Source organism: Corythoichthys intestinalis, chromosome 3, assembly GCF_030265065.1.
Source record: "Corythoichthys intestinalis isolate RoL2023-P3 chromosome 3, ASM3026506v1, whole genome shotgun sequence".
NCBI classification, from domain to species: domain Eukaryota; kingdom Metazoa; phylum Chordata; class Actinopteri; order Syngnathiformes; family Syngnathidae; genus Corythoichthys; species Corythoichthys intestinalis.
Genome location: NC_080397.1, coordinates 67,604,605 through 67,622,046, shown reverse-complemented (window position 1 = coordinate 67,622,046; position 17,442 = coordinate 67,604,605). Strand labels below are relative to the sequence as shown.

Genomic DNA, 17,442 nt, shown 5'->3' with positions numbered 1-17,442 from the left:
TTCAGAGGGAAGCACGTTACAGTCAACGGTGCGTGTACTTTGAAATAGCTATAAATTGCTCGATTTTCAAACTGCTTGGAGTATTCCTCAACACCAGAGGTACAGTAAATTAACTGCATACATGAAAATATAAATCATTTAAATCATAGCGGCGTTAGTACGGTTTGTTATTAACCTAACTGTTGGAAAATCTGACAAGAGTATTTTAGGGGAGAAAATAACACAATTTGGGTCCACTGTAGAGCGCCTTACTGTTCTAAAATGGCCACCCGTTACTACCTCCGCCGACCTACATATGTGATATCTATGCATCTTATTCCAACGTTGTTCTCTCAACAAATATGGCTGCCTTTGTTGTCAAACCTTCAATTCTGTGCTGTATTTTAAAGACTGCCAGAAAGTCGAGCGAGCGGCAGGCGTTCTTTTGGCGAAGGTTGTAGAGCTTACACTTGTGACTTAATCGTGTACTTTTGAATGCCATTCACATAACCTTCATTTTCATAATCAGGTATAAATGTAGTAGATGTATAAGCTACCTTCATTAAGATGCATTATTATTTACTGAAAGCTATTTGAAGAACACGGTGCCTTAAAACTCTGGTTTTCATTACAGTTACGCCACTGATAGAGACGACAGAGTGCCCAAAATCTACACCAAAACAGGCGACAAAGGTTATTGTTTTTTGTTTGTTTGTTTGTTTTTTTAATTTTATTTCTACTTGACAAAAATGATGCTCGACTGATTTTAAAGGGGAAGTTCAGAATTTTTGACAGTAGGCTCAATCTTCGAGTTAGCGGGGGTTTAATTAGTCGGAGTTGATTTCAACAAATTCCGTACAGTTTGTCATTTGTTATTTTCATAGCTCCAAGTGGCTAAGCTAGCACGAGTCAATGGCGCATGCTAATAATAATAATTTAAAAAAAAAACGATAATAACAGATCTAAATAAATTCAAAATGAAAATCATTGTTTGAAACACCCATGCGGCCAAGATAACGTCACACCAAACTGCCGTAATTCAGATTTATTCTGCGGGACTATTTTTTTAGATTGGTAAAAAAAAAAAAAAAAAGTCTGCCGGGGAGTGTCTTTCGTTCACACAAAATAAAAATCAGCGGTGAAAAAAAACGTGATATCATTCCGACCTGCTCGGCCTGTTCCCTGCAGAGCTGCTGTATTACAAATGTTGTGATTCATATTACAATTATTGACATGCAATGGTAAGTTTAAAACTTTATACTGAAAATATAGCCAACACTTTATTGCATGGGTCATCGGTGATTCTCATGTGTGCATATGTTGTTTTTTATTTGTAATGCTAAGCAGGCACCTTGACTTGTGCTAGCTTAGCCACTGTGGAGCCCTGAAACTAACAAATAACTCACAAACTGGATGGAATTTGTTGAAATTAACTCCACCGGCTAATTAAACCCTCGCTAACCTGAACATTCCCCTTTAAGACTGACACCATATGGTTTAACCTAGGCTTCTCAAGCACATTTACTGGAGAAAGAAGACCGAAGGAAGATCATATATTTGAAGCCCTGGGAAACACAGATGAACTCTCATCATCTATTGGGTAAGAATCGGAATACAGTACAGGTAGTCCCATGTTACAGAGTACTCGCCTTTAGCGATTCCGACTTTATGAAGGCGTTTTGTCCACCATTTTGTCTCCAGTCTTTTTTTTTTGTCGCACAAACCGTACCTTATTGTACCTCATAGTATCTTACTTTTACTTTCCATTAATAATGTCTTATGTCCTCACTAAAAGTGAAGTTGTTCATCTTTGCAGACATCAAACAATTGTGCTTTTTGAAGCTTTTTACTTCCTTCACTTTTGACAATTTGTAAAGCTGTAACACACATATGTACACGTCTGTTCAAAACGACACACGTTTTAATAAAACACTCGTCACAAAACGATTTGTGTTCAAATGTCCATCTAGTCTGGTCACTATGTAAATTTACATAGGACGAGCACTCACTCAGACATTTTATCATGTAGCACAAACTCAGATAAAAAGCTTGAAAAATAATGAATTAGATCAATGCAATTCATGCAGCCCCATATAATCAAGGACTGGGGGAATTTTGATGTATTCTTTGGGTAGTCATCTTTGTAAATCTCACTGGAACAGCACCAAACAAAAGTTCCAGCATCATCAACTTGTCCAATGCCGATTCTTGACTCTTGACACCTTGTCCAATGCAGATTCTTGACTCTTGACAAGGTGATGATGCTGGAACTTTGGTTTGGTGCTGTTCCATTGAGATTTACAAAGATGATTGCCTGAAGAAAATATCAAAATTCCGTCAGTCCTTGATGATATGGGGCTGCATGTCAGGCAAAGGCACTGGGGAGATGGCTGTGGTTAAATCTTCAATAAAAGCACAAGTTAACATTGAAATTTTAGACCGCTTTCTTATCCCTTCAATTGAAAATATCTTGTTTTCCAAGATGACAAAGCATCACGCCACAGAGCTAAAACTGTTAAAGCATTCCTTGGCAAGACTCATCCAGTCAATGGCATGCCCTGCAAATAGCCCAGATCTCAACCCTATTGAATACCTGTGGTGGAAATTGAAAAAAATGGTCCACAGCAAGGCTCTGACCTGCAAGGATGATCCGGCAACTGCAGTCAAAGAGAGTTGGCACCAAATTGATGAAGAATACTCATCAAGTTTATGCCTCAGAGACTGCAAGCTGTCATAAAAGCCAGGGGTGGTGCTACTAAATACTAGAGATGTGTTTTGTTATTTCTTTGTTTGTTTCTAATGATTCCATATTTTTTTCCTCAGAATGGAGTGATTCCATATATATTTCCCTGCACTGGCTCTATAAAAGTAACATTTAATGACCAGTAGGGCTGCACCTATTGATTATTTCAGTAGTCGATTAATCGATGAACTAGTTAGTTCGATTAATTGAGTAATCGAATAAGGAACATGAAAAGTTAAAATACCTGGGATGAGCCTCAAACGGTATAAAACAAATAAATAAGGAACTAAGTACAACAAAAGAACAATTGGCTAACTTACATAGTAAAAGTCTGCTAGCTTAAATGCTACAAAATGCTAACGTGTTTTTTTTTTTTTTTTTAACAATTCTCTTAAATGGTTCGGAGTAGACTCAAATTCCCGCAAAAAAAAAAAAAAAAAAAACGGCTAAATATACAGTACCTATAAACTAAATTACGGATGCATTAAAAAACATTAGCCCTTTTTTAACAATGCTCTTAACAAATGGTTCAGACTCATATTCCCACAAAAAAAAAAAAAAAAAAAACGGCTAAATATACAGTACCGATAAACTAAATTACGGATGCATTAAAAAACATTAGCCCAAACAAAAACTTAGCTTATGTTGGTCTTAACAGGGAGCAGTTGGATTCAGCCATGTGAAATGAGGCAGACCATAGGGCGGTGTATCCACCCTACTCAATCAAACTAAATGTAAACACTTTCAAAATAAACCATTAAAACGCCACGTTAATGAAATGCCTACTCGAAGCAACAAAATTTAATTCGAATATTTTTTTTCCTAATCGAATACTCGAGTTAATCGATTAATCGTTGCAGCACTAATGACCAGTGACCACCACAATGTTTTTTATTCATTTCTTAGTGTTTCTGAATGCTTAAGATTTGCACTTTTGAACTAATTAGTTATGTTTTTCAAGCTTTTTGCGTGAGTGCTCGTCCGAGACTGGTGATTCCATACTTTTTGCTAGGGCTTGTAGTAGATTAAATTAGCCTACTTTGTGTCACAATAGTCCACTATCTTAAATGCGACGAATGCTAATGTGTTTACAATTCTCATAGCAAATCGCTCTCACGTAACTCCACAAACTGTAGCTCCAAACTTAATTTCAAATGCATACACAAACATATTAGCTGAAACTACTTACAGCCTTATGAGGGCCAAAGCAGAGCGGAGCTATCCTTTATTCATGTGAGACGTCTGAGTGCTCCTGTATGGAAGCATTATTGAACGCCAGTCCAACCAGACCCAATGCTGCCACCAGAGGGCAGTGTATCCTCCAAGATTAAACAATACATTTGGACTTTTTGAATAGTTATTTTATGTTTTTAAAGGCTTAATTCGGATTTACGCGGAAATTCGGGTTACGTTGCCAGTGTAGGAACGGAACTCGTTCGTAACCCATGGACTACCTGTATTCTATTCAAACGTTACTGTGCAAATTTGCCTACTAAACTAGTGATACTAACTTTTCAGCTTGGCTAGAGAATATTGCCTTGAAAAAGGACACACATTCACATACCAGCTAGAAAAGGTATGTCTTTTTTCTTTTCTTTTTTTTTTTTTTTTTTTAAATTCAGATGAGACCAATAATTCTCTCCCCCTGCTTCAACCCACCAGATACAATGTATTTTGCAAGATGTTGGCTCCAATATCGCCACGCCTCAATCATCTGCAAGAGAAAGTCATATAAGTAAGTGTAAGTGTTTGCCGTTCATTTAAAGCTGCATTCCATTCTAAAAATATTTTCTGTTTTTAGATCGGACTCAATTTACTGGAGCACCAATAACAGACTTGGAAAGTTGGATCGATACGTTCACAGATGAACTCCCACCTCTAACCAACTTCATTTTACCTGTAAGACCAATTATGGACTTTTAAAGGGCAGGTGAAGAGCTTTTCGGATTTACGTGTAATTTTACGAATATAAAGTTTGTACGATTTCGGCGAAACCACCATGTCATTTCTAACGCGTAACTGCGAGGATAATTTAATACGTTTTGCATAGCAGCAGCAACGATATCAGTGTCATTTCCACCGAAAGTAACCATTCAGGATCGCTCTTTTGTGACGCTAACGATGGCAAAGGCTCCCAAAAAGATTATCAACAATAAATCCCGACACGTTTGAACCAGAGGCATCAGATGATTTACTCGGCACAGCAGACGTTGGTGATGATCCCGGTTGGCAGCTAAACAATTCATGAAAGGAAGAGTTGTAGGCCTATGCTTAGCATCGTGATTTCTCTCTGAACCTTTCTTTCACCAGTCATTCTGTGATATAATTATTCGGGTTGTTCCGATCATGTTTTTTTGCTCTCGATCCGATCCCAATCGTTTTAGTTTGAGTATCGGCCGATCCCGATATTTCCCGATCCGATTGCTTTTTTTTTTGCTCCCGATTCAATTCCAATCATTCCCGATAATTTTTCCCGATCATATACATTTTGGCGACGCATTAAGAAAAAAATGAATAAAACTCGGACGAATATATACATTCAACATACAGTACATAAGTACTGTATTTGTTTATTATGACAATAAATCCTCAAGATGACATTTACATTATTAACATTCTTTCTGTGAGAGGGATCCACGGATAGAAAGACTTGTAGTTCTTAAAGGATAAATGACTTTGTATATTGTGACTAAATATTCCCATTTAGTGTATTTGTTGAGCTTTCAGTAAATGATACTGTAGCCATTTAACTGTTCTGCCAAATGCATGATGGGAAGTGCAACCATGACTGTGCGTAGTGACACCAATTGATATATCTTCTCTGCGTTGGGAAGTAACATAGGGTGTTAAGAAAAAGATCAACGACTACCTTTCTTCCCCACGTTGCTTCCCACGGTATTCTAATTGTTGAGAGAGGGATTGTAAGGCTTTAGCCAATTAAAAGAAGGCTCCAAAGACTGCCAAAATTCACTCTACTCATTTTACGCTGCCTTTTAGCTCGATATATAGGTAAAACGGCTCCATTATAGATTGAACGCGACAATACGTGAGTGGGTCGTGCAGCGCATGCGTGAATTGCGTTAAATATTTTAATGTGATTAATTTTTTAAAAAATTAATTACCGCCGTTAATGCGATAAATTTGATAGCCCTTCCTTAAGCCAAAACTAAAGACTCTGGATGAGTGTAAGACATTTTGTCTGTAACGTTAAATACAATTAGAAAACGATTTAATTAAAAAATATATATATATTTAAAAAAGGCATGTCCGATATTCTTTTGCCAATTCCGATACTTTGAAAATGACTTGATCGGACCCGATCGATCGGCATCCTGATTGATCGGCACATCTTTAATAATTATCAGTAATTGCAAAAACAGACGAGTAGTTATATAGATCTAGTATTAAATATATTAAATTGACATTAGTAGACAAAGTCTTATGACAGGCAAGCAATAATGACATAAAAACAGGTTTCGATCAAGTAATAAACGTATCAAATTGACATGAATAGACAACCTGTCACCTGTCTTATGACAGGCAAGCAACAAAACAAAAAAACTGGTCACACTTCAACGAACAGGTAGTTTGTTTTGCCCTCCCATATCAACAAAATTGCATCAAATTTTAGAATTAGAAAAGCCAGTAAGGGTCTACTTACGTTTTTTGAAAAACCAAGGTTGTATCCTCCTAGACTTTCAAAGCTGTCGTCGCTGAAATGTTGAAAACAAAGATGCGATCGAGGAGCCAGGGGAGAAGTTCTTTAGCTTGACTCTCACAAAATATGTCCAAATCCTTGCAGAAGGTTTTTTTTTTGGGCCACTCAGGCCACGTCTATTTTCTACACGTAGTAGGGTATTTGGCAACAAGAACTTTTTCTACAGTTTGGCCTATCATCCACATGCTCAGTTAAACGGGGGTTATTAAAACCTCCGTCCAGAGTGAAGATGTGCGAATTCTGCGTTTGTGGCGCGATCGTGTGGACACAGATGACCAAAGATTTAACTGTGGAAACATCTCTGACTGCGACAATGACTTATGACAAAATTATTTTTCGCGCATTGTGAATGACTACTAAAATGAATAAATGCGGTTGGCTGCGGAAGCTTTTACTTGAGAAAATCATGCAGAATCAATTATATAGATTACTAATAAATTCTATATACAATCACAACTTTTACAGAATAGAATAGCGCTTTGTCATTATACAGTTGCAATGAAATTGTGGAGCATTTCCCTTTGCATTGCATGATAAGTTAAAATCTCAAAAGTGACTTGCAAGTATAAAATCTAAATAAATATAAAATGCGTATATGAGATAGCCCCATGTTCAGGCAGTGCAAATAATCGGAGTGAAGTAGCAGCATTTTGAAAGTTAAGGTTTTGAATTTTGCAGGTGAGTAAGTATTGCACATAGAATATTGCATTTAAATGAAGATATGGATGTATTTATGTTACATAAATATGGCGAATTTGCGGCTCGTCTTTAAGTTCACTGTGGCGCCGCCTTACATCTTCACAGCAAAGAGCGTTTTACGTTGAAATTCTTGTGAATAAATGCTTAAATCCCTGAACTCTTTATAGATATGGACTTAAACGGTCTCGATTTTTGGTTAAAAGCAAAAAAAAAAAAAAAAAAAAAAGGGCAGTTTGAATTGACTTAAATGTGTGGAAGAATTATGCTAGTCTGTTAGCTCTTCGTTATGATAAGGGGGCTACCACAATGGTTTTATTCCATTCAAAATTCTTGTGAATGCTTAAATCACTGAATTCTTTATAGACATGCACATAAAACCGTCTCGATTCTTTGTTAAAAGAGCACAAAACCAGGCCTTTAGGCATCTATTTTATGTATATATGCCGAAGAATAATGCCAATGCCGTAGCGGTTCCCATTCTCCCATTGATTTTTTTTCAAGTTTCAAAATGTATGCATGGTACGAAAAATAAAATATTTACCTTGAATCCTCGAACAAATCACTCCTGAGACAATCGTTCCTGTTTGTATCCGGTACAGCTTTCGTAGTTCTTCCAAAAATCCAAGCTTAAATTTGGCTTGGAAAGAGCGTGTGCAGTCTTCGGTTGACTATTACTAAATGAAGCTTCAAGCTCGGCCCCCCCAATGGTAAGGCGTGACGTAAAGAACGACGAAGTGTCATGTCAATAGGTAACGAAGTCTGTGGCTACACATCAAGATGGCATGATGAATCTTATGCATAAAACCCAGAAAATGCTTGCTACAGTGCCTTGCAAAAGTATTCGGCCCCCTTGAACCTTGCAACCTTTCGCCACATTTCAGGCTTCAAACAAAGATATAAAATTTTAATTTTTTGTCAGGAATCAACAACAAGTGGGACACAATCGTGAAGTGGAACAAAATTTATTGGATAATTTAAACTTTTAACAAATAAAAAACAAAAGTGGAGCGTGCAATATTATTCGGCCCCCTTGCGTTAATACTTTGTAGCGCCACCTTTTGCTCCAATTACAGCTGCAAGTCGCTTGGGGTATGTTTCTATCAGTTTTGCACATCGAGAGACTGACATTCTTGCCCATTTTTCCTTGCAAAACAGCTCGAGCTCAGTGAGGTTGGATGGAGAGTGTTTGTGAACAGCAGTCTTCAGCTCTTTCCACAGATTCTCGATTGGATTCAGGTCTGGACTTTGACTTGGCCATTCTAACACCTGGATACGTTTATTTTTGAACCATTCCATTGTAGATTTGGCTTTATGTTTTGGATCATTGTCTTGTTGGAAGACAAATCTCCGTCCCAGTCTCAGGTCTTGTGCAGATACCAACAGGGTTTCTTCCAGAATGTTCCTGTATTTGGCTGCATCCATCTTCCCGTCAATTTTAACCATCTTCCCTGTCCCTGCTGAAGAAAAGCAGGCCCAAACCATGATGCTGCCACCACCATGTTTGACAGTCGGGATGGTGTGTTCAGGGTGATGAGCTGTGTTGCTTTTACGCCAAACATATCGTTTTGCATTGTGGCCAAAAAGTTCAATTTTGGTTTCATCTGACCAGAGCACCTTCTTCCACATGTTTGGTGTGTCTCCCAGGTGGCTTGTGGCAAACTTTAAACGAGACCTTTTATGGATATCTTTGAGAAATGGCTTTCTTCTTGCCACTCTTCCATAAAGGCCAGATTTGTGCAGTGTACGACTGATTGTTGTCCTATGGACAGACTCTCCCACCTCAGCTGTAGATCTCTGCAGTTCATCCAGAGTGATCATGGGCCTCTTGGCTGCATCTCTGATCAGTTTTCTCCTTGTTTGAGAAGAAAGTTTGGAAGGACGGCCGGGTCTTAGTAGATTTGCAGTGGTCTGATGCTCCTTCCATTTCAATATGATGGCTTGCACAGTGCTCCTTGAGATGTTTAAAGCTTGGGAAATCTTTTTGTATCCAAATCTGGCTTTAAACCTCTCCACAACAGTATCTCGGACCTGCCTGGTGTGTTCCTTGGTTTTCATAATGGTCTCTGCACTTTAAACAGAACCCTGAGACTATCACAGAGCAGGTGCATTTATACGGAGACTTGATTACACACAGGTGGATTCTATTTATCATCATCGGTCATTTAGGACAACATTGGATCATTCAGAGATCCTCACTGAACTTCTGGAGTGAGTTTGCTGCACTGAAAGTAAAGGGGCCGAATAATATTGCATGCCCCACTTTTCAGTTTTTTATTTGTTAAAAAAAGTTTAAATTATCCAATAAATGTTGTTCCACTTCTCGATTGTGTCCCACTTGTTGTTGATTCTTGACAAAAAAAATCAATTTCATATCTTTATGTTTGAAGCCTGAAATGTGGCGAAAGGTTGCAAGATTCAAGGGGGCCGAATACTTTTGCAAGGCACTATATATATGGCGAGGATAGCGTGGTGTTACACCTTTGTATTGGAGTGCTGGCGAAGTCTTCGGGTAATTACGTCATCAGGTAGCGGCCTGCAGCAAGGCGCATCCCTTGTTGCTAAGGTGTTGCCATGGCAGTAACTCAAAAACTACATGGTCACTTGAAAAACATTTTTGGTAATGTGAGTTTTGAGACAGCGAATGATGCATTCAATACAATTTAAAAGAGTAAAAAGCTCATGAATTGAAGTGTTCACCTGCCCTTTAACACTCTTTTGACTTGTGCATTACAACAGTCTGGGGGAAAGAGCAGCGCGGCCTTACACGTAGCTCGAACTATCTGTCGCAGAGCCGAACGCAGGTCAGTTAAAGCATGACTTTGTCACAGACATAAACCAAAAAAATTCTGTCTGTCATTGTTATGTGTTCTTATTACAGTGTTGCTCCAATAGTGCGCTCCGGAGAGGCTGATCCAGAGATTGGCAGGTTTTTGAATAGGTAATTATCATAGTTATCTATTCTCGAAAACAATACAGCATGCATTATTCGAGCATAAACCTGATTATCGCGTCAATGTATTCCACACAGACTAAGCGACTACCTTTTCACAGTGGCCAGATACGCTGCCCTCAAAGAAAACAACAAGGAAATCATCTACAAAAGACCTGAGTAATACCTGATTCATCCATATATTTTGTAATTAAACATGCTCAAAACATTTATGTGGGCGACTCTTTATATGAACCTTTCAGTGAAAATATACGATTTCTCAAAATCAACATCCACTTACATTGTTATAAGACAATTATGTAATGAAATACATCACATTTGAGCTGTCTTCTTGGCATTCAAGGTCAGATAATCAATGTTCCTCCACATTTCAAAGGATGTGTGCTTAATTTTGGGGCATTGTTACATTAAACTGAATAGAAATTCAGCTCAAGTCATAGGATTTGACACCAGCCTTGGCTCTTCCAGGAAAGACTGCTGGCCCACGTCATGAGAGACAGATTGCGGTCATCGTAGGGGGGATAGCGCAGGGAGGTGATACACTCCAAGTGTGTGGTTCTTAGCAGGCATGACTTTCTATGAGAGAACGTATCAAAGCTGTATCGCCCATGATAGGAACCAAATCCACTAGCACCTGTGCCGACCAAAAACAAGCAAACAAATTAGTTCTGATATATTGTTACATCATCATGATAAACATGTTTAAAGTATACTCTGTGTAGTAACTTACCAACTCCTCCAAAAGGCAGAGTCACTATCAGACTCTGCAGGACGCTGTCGTTGGAACAGAAGCTTCCACTTGATGTTTCAGTCATGATTCTTGAAATCACCTGGGTTATCAGCAGTGTTGTTAATCTTACTTTTAAAAAAATATCCCGTAATTTTCGCACTATAAGGCGTACCTGACTATAAGTCGCCACTAGGGTTGTTCCGACCATGTTTTTTTGCTCCCGATCCGATCCCGATCGTTTCAGTTTGAGTACCAATCCCGATATTTCCCGATACGATTTTTTTTTTTTTTTTTTTTTTGCTCCCGATTCAATTCCAATCATTCCCGATAATTTTTCCCGATCATATACATTTTGGCAATGCATTAAGAAAAAAATGAATAAAACTCTGACGAATATATACATCAGTGTTGTTAATCTTACTGAAAAAAAGTAATTAATTATAGTTACAAATTACTTCTCCCAAAAAGTAATTGCGTTAGTAACTCAATTACCTGAATGTAAGAGTAATTAGTTACTTGGCAAAGTAATTGGTGATAATTACTTCTTTTTTTTTTTTTCCTCAAAAAAAAAAAAAAAACATTGGCCACACTATGTGAAGTTTTTTGTGAAGGTTTTTGGTACAATTGGCCAGAGCCCAATTCTTTACCCTAATTTACCCTTTACCCTGAATCAGCTGTTAAAAGTTGTTAAAATTGCTCCCATTATTGCATTACTTCCCTTCTCTCTACTTTCGACATATGAAAGTTTTAAAACTGTTTCATCATTTAAAAATAGATTCAAGTCAAGATTTTGCCGATTTAGAAGTATTTTAGATAAAAAGTTACTTAGGTTCGCTAGGAAGGTTCTCTACAACAGAGCCGTCCTAAAAAGTACTGCTTTAAGATGGCGGCTGTCTACTAACTCATTTAGTGCCATGTCTGTCATTTTGCATCTAGTTATATCTATGTACAGTACATGTGATATCTATCATGTCTACCATATCTACCATAACATGCGCGCGTAGTTTGTACTAGCTATCGGCTACAACATGTATTATTGGAGCTACCTAGTATCGCGTTTGCTCGGCGTCACAACTTTCTTGCCTCCTCCATACTCCTGCTCTGTCGTCTCGGTGAGTCCGTCTCCCTCAGACTTTTCGACCAATATAGTAACGCATAGTAACGCATGCCTTTCCGTCTTCAGTAACGGTAACGGCGTTGCCAAGATGAGAAAAGTAATTAATTAGATTACCCACTACTGAAAAAAATAACGCCGTTAGTAACGCCGTTATATTGTAACGCCGTTATTAACAACACTGATATACATTCAACATACAGTACTGTATTTGTTTATTATGACAATAAATCCTCAAGATGGCATTATTAACATTCTTTCTGTGAGAGGGATCCACGGATAGAAAGACTTGTGACTTTGTATATTGACAAAATATTGCCATCTAGTGTATTTGTTGAGCTTTCAGTAAATGATACTGCAGCCATGCCCCAATGCATGATGGGAAGTGGAACCATGATGGGAAGTAAAACCATGACTGTGCGTTGTGCTACCAATGGATATATATTCTCTGCTTTGGGAAATAACTTAAGGTGTTAAGACAAAGATCAATTGCCACCTTGCTTCCCTACATTACTTCCCATTATATTTCTAATCATAGGACGAGGGATTGCAAGATTTTAGCTAATTGAAGAAATGCTCCAAAGGCTGCCAAAATTCACTCAGTTTGAGCTGCCTTTTATCTCTCTACATAGGTAAAACAGCGTCATTACAGATTGAGCGTGACAATGAGTGAGAGGGTCACGTAGCGCATAAATTAATAGTGTTAAATATTTTAATGTGACACATTTTTAAATAAATTAATTGCCGCTGTTATCGGGATATTTTTGATAACCCTACCTTAAGCCCAATCTAAAGACTCTGGATGAGTGTAACATATTACGTCTGTAATGTTAAATACAATTAGAAAACGATTTAATTAAAATATAATATATATATAAAAAAGGCATGGCCGATATTTTTTTGCCGATTCCGATACTTTGAAAATTACGTGATCGGACCAAATCGATCAGGACATCTCTAGCCGCCACCCACCAAATTTGGCATGAAAACTGCATTTTTTTCATAGATAGCCGCACCGGACTATAAACCGCAGCTGTCTTCACTGTATTATGGGATATTTACACCAAAAGATATTAACCGATAACACTTTATTCGACAGTGGCATCATAAGACTGTCATAAGACCAAATGAACCACCATGAAGCTTTAATACAATTGGCTGCAAAGCTTTATTGCTTCAAGAAGCTTCATTTGGCCATCACTGCTCCCATGGTGGAGACAGTCAACTTCTGCTGCCACCTGCTGTCAACACTGTTGTTGTCCAACATGCCTCCTGGCATTCATTGCAGCGCTACGGATGTAAATAACAATCAAAATTCATGATCTGTGGTACCGCATTGGCCCAAATATAAGACTGTGTTTTTTGCATTGAATAAGACTGAAAAAGTGGGGGTCGACTTATATTCGCGGTCTAGACATTATACCCATTCACAACGCTAGATGGCGCCAGATTATCATTGAAGCGATGTTCTGTCATGACCGATCTCAGCTACTCAAGTTTAACCAGTTTGCATTATTTTATTGCAATGTTTTTCCTTATTCAGATTTGTTTCAAGACTACAGTTAGACTTCACTTTGATGGTTAATGCAGTTATTGCAATTTTGTTGTTTTATCACAATAGATTGGTTTACTTACATTTCAAAACCAGAAGCCATTCATTTACGAATGTGATTGCACTTTAGTTTACATATTTAAATGTTCAGATATTAAGATTTGAATGGGGCAAAATAACATGCTTTTTCTCTCAAATATATTGTTACAATCATTTGTTTAGAGCTGAAACGAATACTCGAGCAACTCGAGTTTAAAAACTAATCCGAGTAATTTTATTCACCTCGAGGAATCGTTTAATTTTGCCAGCTCTAAGCATCACAATTTGCCCGGACTACTTTTAATGCGGGACAACGCGCTGATGTCACGTGCGTAGAGGAAGAAGCAATAAAAAAATATAGAAAACCTTTCTGCACCCGACAGCCGCTACAAACTACGTTGTCGTTGCTAAAAACTAGCCCGCATGATGCAGCGGTAGCAGGTAGCATCTGATGAGTCTCATAGATATCACATGTATGTTGAACTAGATGCGAAATGACAGAGTCAGCAGTGTTAGTAAACAGCCGCCATCTTAAAGCAGTACACTTGTCAGCGCTAATAAATAAGATTAACGTTACTGTCACTCACTCACATACGCAACGTTAGCCCTGCGGAGGTTTCTATTAAGACCACTGTTGATGCGTGGCTAACGTGTCTTACATAAGGCTTTATTTAATCTGTGAAAACATAGCGCTGTAGAGTGATGAGGGTGTAAAATAAAAACTTATTCATGCTAACTGTCAATTTTAGCTCAGTAGTCATTGCTGGATAAAACAGGTAGCACTGGCCCCCAATCTGCTCCAATACAGCAGGTATCATACTGTAACATTGAAAGAGAGTCACCTGCTTCGTTACGTTGCAATTAGTTCTTTTTTGGGAACTTGTGGAACGACAGCAACGACAAGAAGGCACGTCTCTCGCTCTCCCCACCTCCCTCACCCCTGCACGTCACGCGGTGCATTCAGGAACGCATGCAAATATCCCCGCCATATTATAACCTGATATGTTACAATACATTTATTTTGAACACTGCAAAAACTCAAAATCCTATCAGGACTTACAGTTTAGACTAACTTAAATAGAACTTAAAAACGGTTTGACACAAATGGAAATTCAATTCAAACACGTGGGGAAAAACACCTAACTTTTAAGTGATGTGTGTTATCAAGCGTAATGGCATTTTTAGGTAAGAAATATATATATATATATTTTTTTTTTATAAGATCTAAAAAATTTTGAAGTGAAAGCAGTTAATTGCTGTTTTTTTATTCTAGTCACATCTGAGTGGCAATTGTTGGCTGTTTTCAACAATGTACATCGAAAACAAAGACATTGATTGACTGAAAATGGTTCAATATTAGATGAAATGTCTTTTTTTCCTCATGTATATTTATAATTGCTTTTTACCTAAAAAATATGTTTTATCCGATTACTCGATTACTAAAATATTCGATAGCTGCAGCCCTACATTTGTTTCAAATGTACTGTAATTATTTTCTGTATAAAAATTAATTTGGTGTTCAAAAAGTATTTTTTCCCCAAACTTGAGTCTTGAAAAAGAGGGGGTCGTCTTATAATTAGGGCCGTCTTATATTCGGGCCAGTACGGTAATTATTTCTTCAGTTTCTCTTCCGGTTGATTCATTAATTACTACTTATGATATTTGGTAACACTTTATTGAGGCTGCTGTCAGTAACACTACGGTGCAATGGTTTAAAATCATGCATTGCTCAAAAGGTTCCCCTGTTAAAGCTAGTACACGTGAAGGCCCGTCTGAAGTTTGCCAGGGACCATCTCAATGATTCAGAGGGGTCATGTGGTCAGATGAGCCCAAAATAGAACTTTTTGGTGCAAACTTTACTTGCCGTGTGCGGAGGAAAAAGAAGGATGACTACCAATGCCAAGAACACCATCCCCACTGTGAAGTATGGAGGTGGAAACCTCATTCTATGGGGCTGATTTTCAGCAAAGGGGACAGGATAACTGGTGGAATGTATCGTCAGATTTTGAGCCACAACCTCCTTCCCTCAGTCAAAGACTTGAAGATGAGTTGTGGCTGGAGCTTCCAACATGACAATGATCCGAAGCAGACAGCCAAGCTGACCAAGAAGTGGCTGTGTAAAAAGCATATCAAGGATCTGGAGTGGCCTAGCCATTCTCTAGGCCTCAATCCAATAGAATTTTTTTGGGATGGAGCTGAAACTTTCTCAAGGACGGCCCCAAAACCTGACAGATGTAGAGAAGATTTGTGTGGAGGAATGGGCCAAAATTCCCGTTTACCTATGTGAAAACCTAGTGAAGAACTACAGAAAGCATTTGACCTCTGTAATTGCAAACAAAGGCTTCTGCACTAATAATTAGCGCTGATTTTCTCAGGGGTACAAATAGTTATGAACCCCACCAAATTAAAAATAAATTATTGAAAAAAAAAAAAAAAAAAAAAAACACACAATGCGAATTCCGGATATTTTAGTCAGATATGTCTGTATAAGTGGAAATTCATCTATGATTAAAATTATCGAAACTGTTGTGTTCGAACAGATCCAGGTTTTTATGATGCAAAACAATCTTTTTAACTCATTTCAGTCTGGATTTCGGCCACAACACAGCACCAAGACCGTGCTTATCAAAGTCCTAAATGATATTCGTCGGAATACCGATGCAGGCAAATCATCTGTTTTGCTACTATTGGATCTCAGCGCCCCATTCGACACGGTTGATCACAATATACTACTCAGCAGATTGGAACAGTGGGTAGGGCTTACTGACACTGTTCTTCAGTGGTTCACATCCTATTTACATGATTGGGATTTCTTTGTGTCAATAGGAAACCATCAGAACAAAACAAATTCATGTGTGGAGTCCCTCAAGGGTCAATTCTTGGACCACTCTTATTTAACATCTATATGCTTCCGTTAGCTCAGATAATGGAACAGTATGACATCTCCTATCACGCCTATGCAGATGACACACAACTGTACATTTCTGTGTCCCCACATGATTATAGTCCCTTTGTCTCCCTCAGTAAACGCATTCATCAAATCAGTGAATGGATGTGCCAGAATTTTCTCCTGTTAAATGTGGTATGAAAAGGTTGTCTGAAACCGGGCTCCTGCATGTTCCAAGAACAAGAACCAAGCAGGGTGAGGCAGCATTTAGTTATTATGCTCCTCACCTCTGGAAGAAGTTACCTGAAGGTCTGAAGTATGCTCAAACCGTTAGCTCCTTTAAATCAGGGCTAAAACGCTTTTGTTTAGCACTGCATATCCATAACTGTCTATATATTTCAATCTTCTTGCTTTCTATTCCTCTTGTGCCTCCCTCCATTGCTGATTTTAATTATTATTAGTAGTTGTAGTTTTTCTTTTATTTATTTTTATTCTATTCGTGATTAAATGCGATTTTTATGTATAATTTTATTTCCTATTTTGATCGTCTTTGTTTTTATGTTCTATTGATTTAAATATGATTTTTATGGTCTTCATGTAATGTAAAGCACTTTGAATTGCCTTGTGTTGAATTGGGATATATAAATAAATTTGCCTTGCCTATGATTGTAATTTCAGAATTCTATCTATTTTCTAAGTGGGTGACCTTGCAAAATCAGGGGTGCAGATAATTCTGCTCCTCACTTATGGCAATGTCAAAAGTCACAAAAAAGTCTGTACTGCCAGCATAGAGCATTAAAACAGTTTTCAAATGCACTAAAGATGTCCCGATCGATCGGGGTGCCGATTGCCGATCTCGTCATTTTCAAAGTATCGGAATCGCCAAAAAAATATCGCACATGCCTTTTTTATATATATATATATATATATATATATTATATATATATATATATATATATTTTTTTATTTTTTTTATCGTTTTCTAATTGTATACAACATTACAGACAAAATGTCTTACACTCATCCAGAGT

The 17,442-nt window shown here is 37.9% G+C and overlaps 2 protein-coding genes across 4 annotated transcripts in view; one reads left to right on the top strand and one right to left on the bottom strand.

The window, feature by feature from the left end:
- Positions 1-322: 322 nt before the first annotated feature.
- On the top strand, positions 323-17,304 carry LOC130913703 (corrinoid adenosyltransferase MMAB-like). Its single transcript, XM_057832514.1, has 9 exons — positions 323-433; positions 614-672; positions 1,486-1,579; positions 4,241-4,298; positions 4,385-4,457; positions 4,524-4,621; positions 9,876-9,940; positions 10,018-10,077; positions 10,168-17,304. The coding sequence occupies exons 1-9, from the start codon at positions 342-344 to the stop codon at positions 10,250-10,252; spliced, it is 684 nt and encodes a 227-aa protein (XP_057688497.1). The 5' UTR covers positions 323-341; the 3' UTR covers positions 10,253-17,304.
- The window catches only part of LOC130913702 (aldehyde dehydrogenase family 3 member B1-like), a 19,209-nt gene continuing 11,776 nt past the window's right edge, over positions 10,010-17,442 (bottom strand). The window contains exons 9-10 of one of the 3 annotated variants that reach the window (XM_057832510.1): positions 10,820-10,919; positions 10,010-10,723 (exon numbers count right to left, since the gene is read on the bottom strand). In XM_057832510.1, coding sequence (XP_057688493.1) covers positions 10,524-10,723; positions 10,820-10,919 — 300 coding nt within the window. In that variant the 3' untranslated portion in view covers positions 10,010-10,523. The remainder of the gene's footprint in view (positions 10,724-10,819; positions 10,920-17,442) is intronic. The other 2 variants (XM_057832513.1, XM_057832511.1) reach the window with 2 other exon arrangements.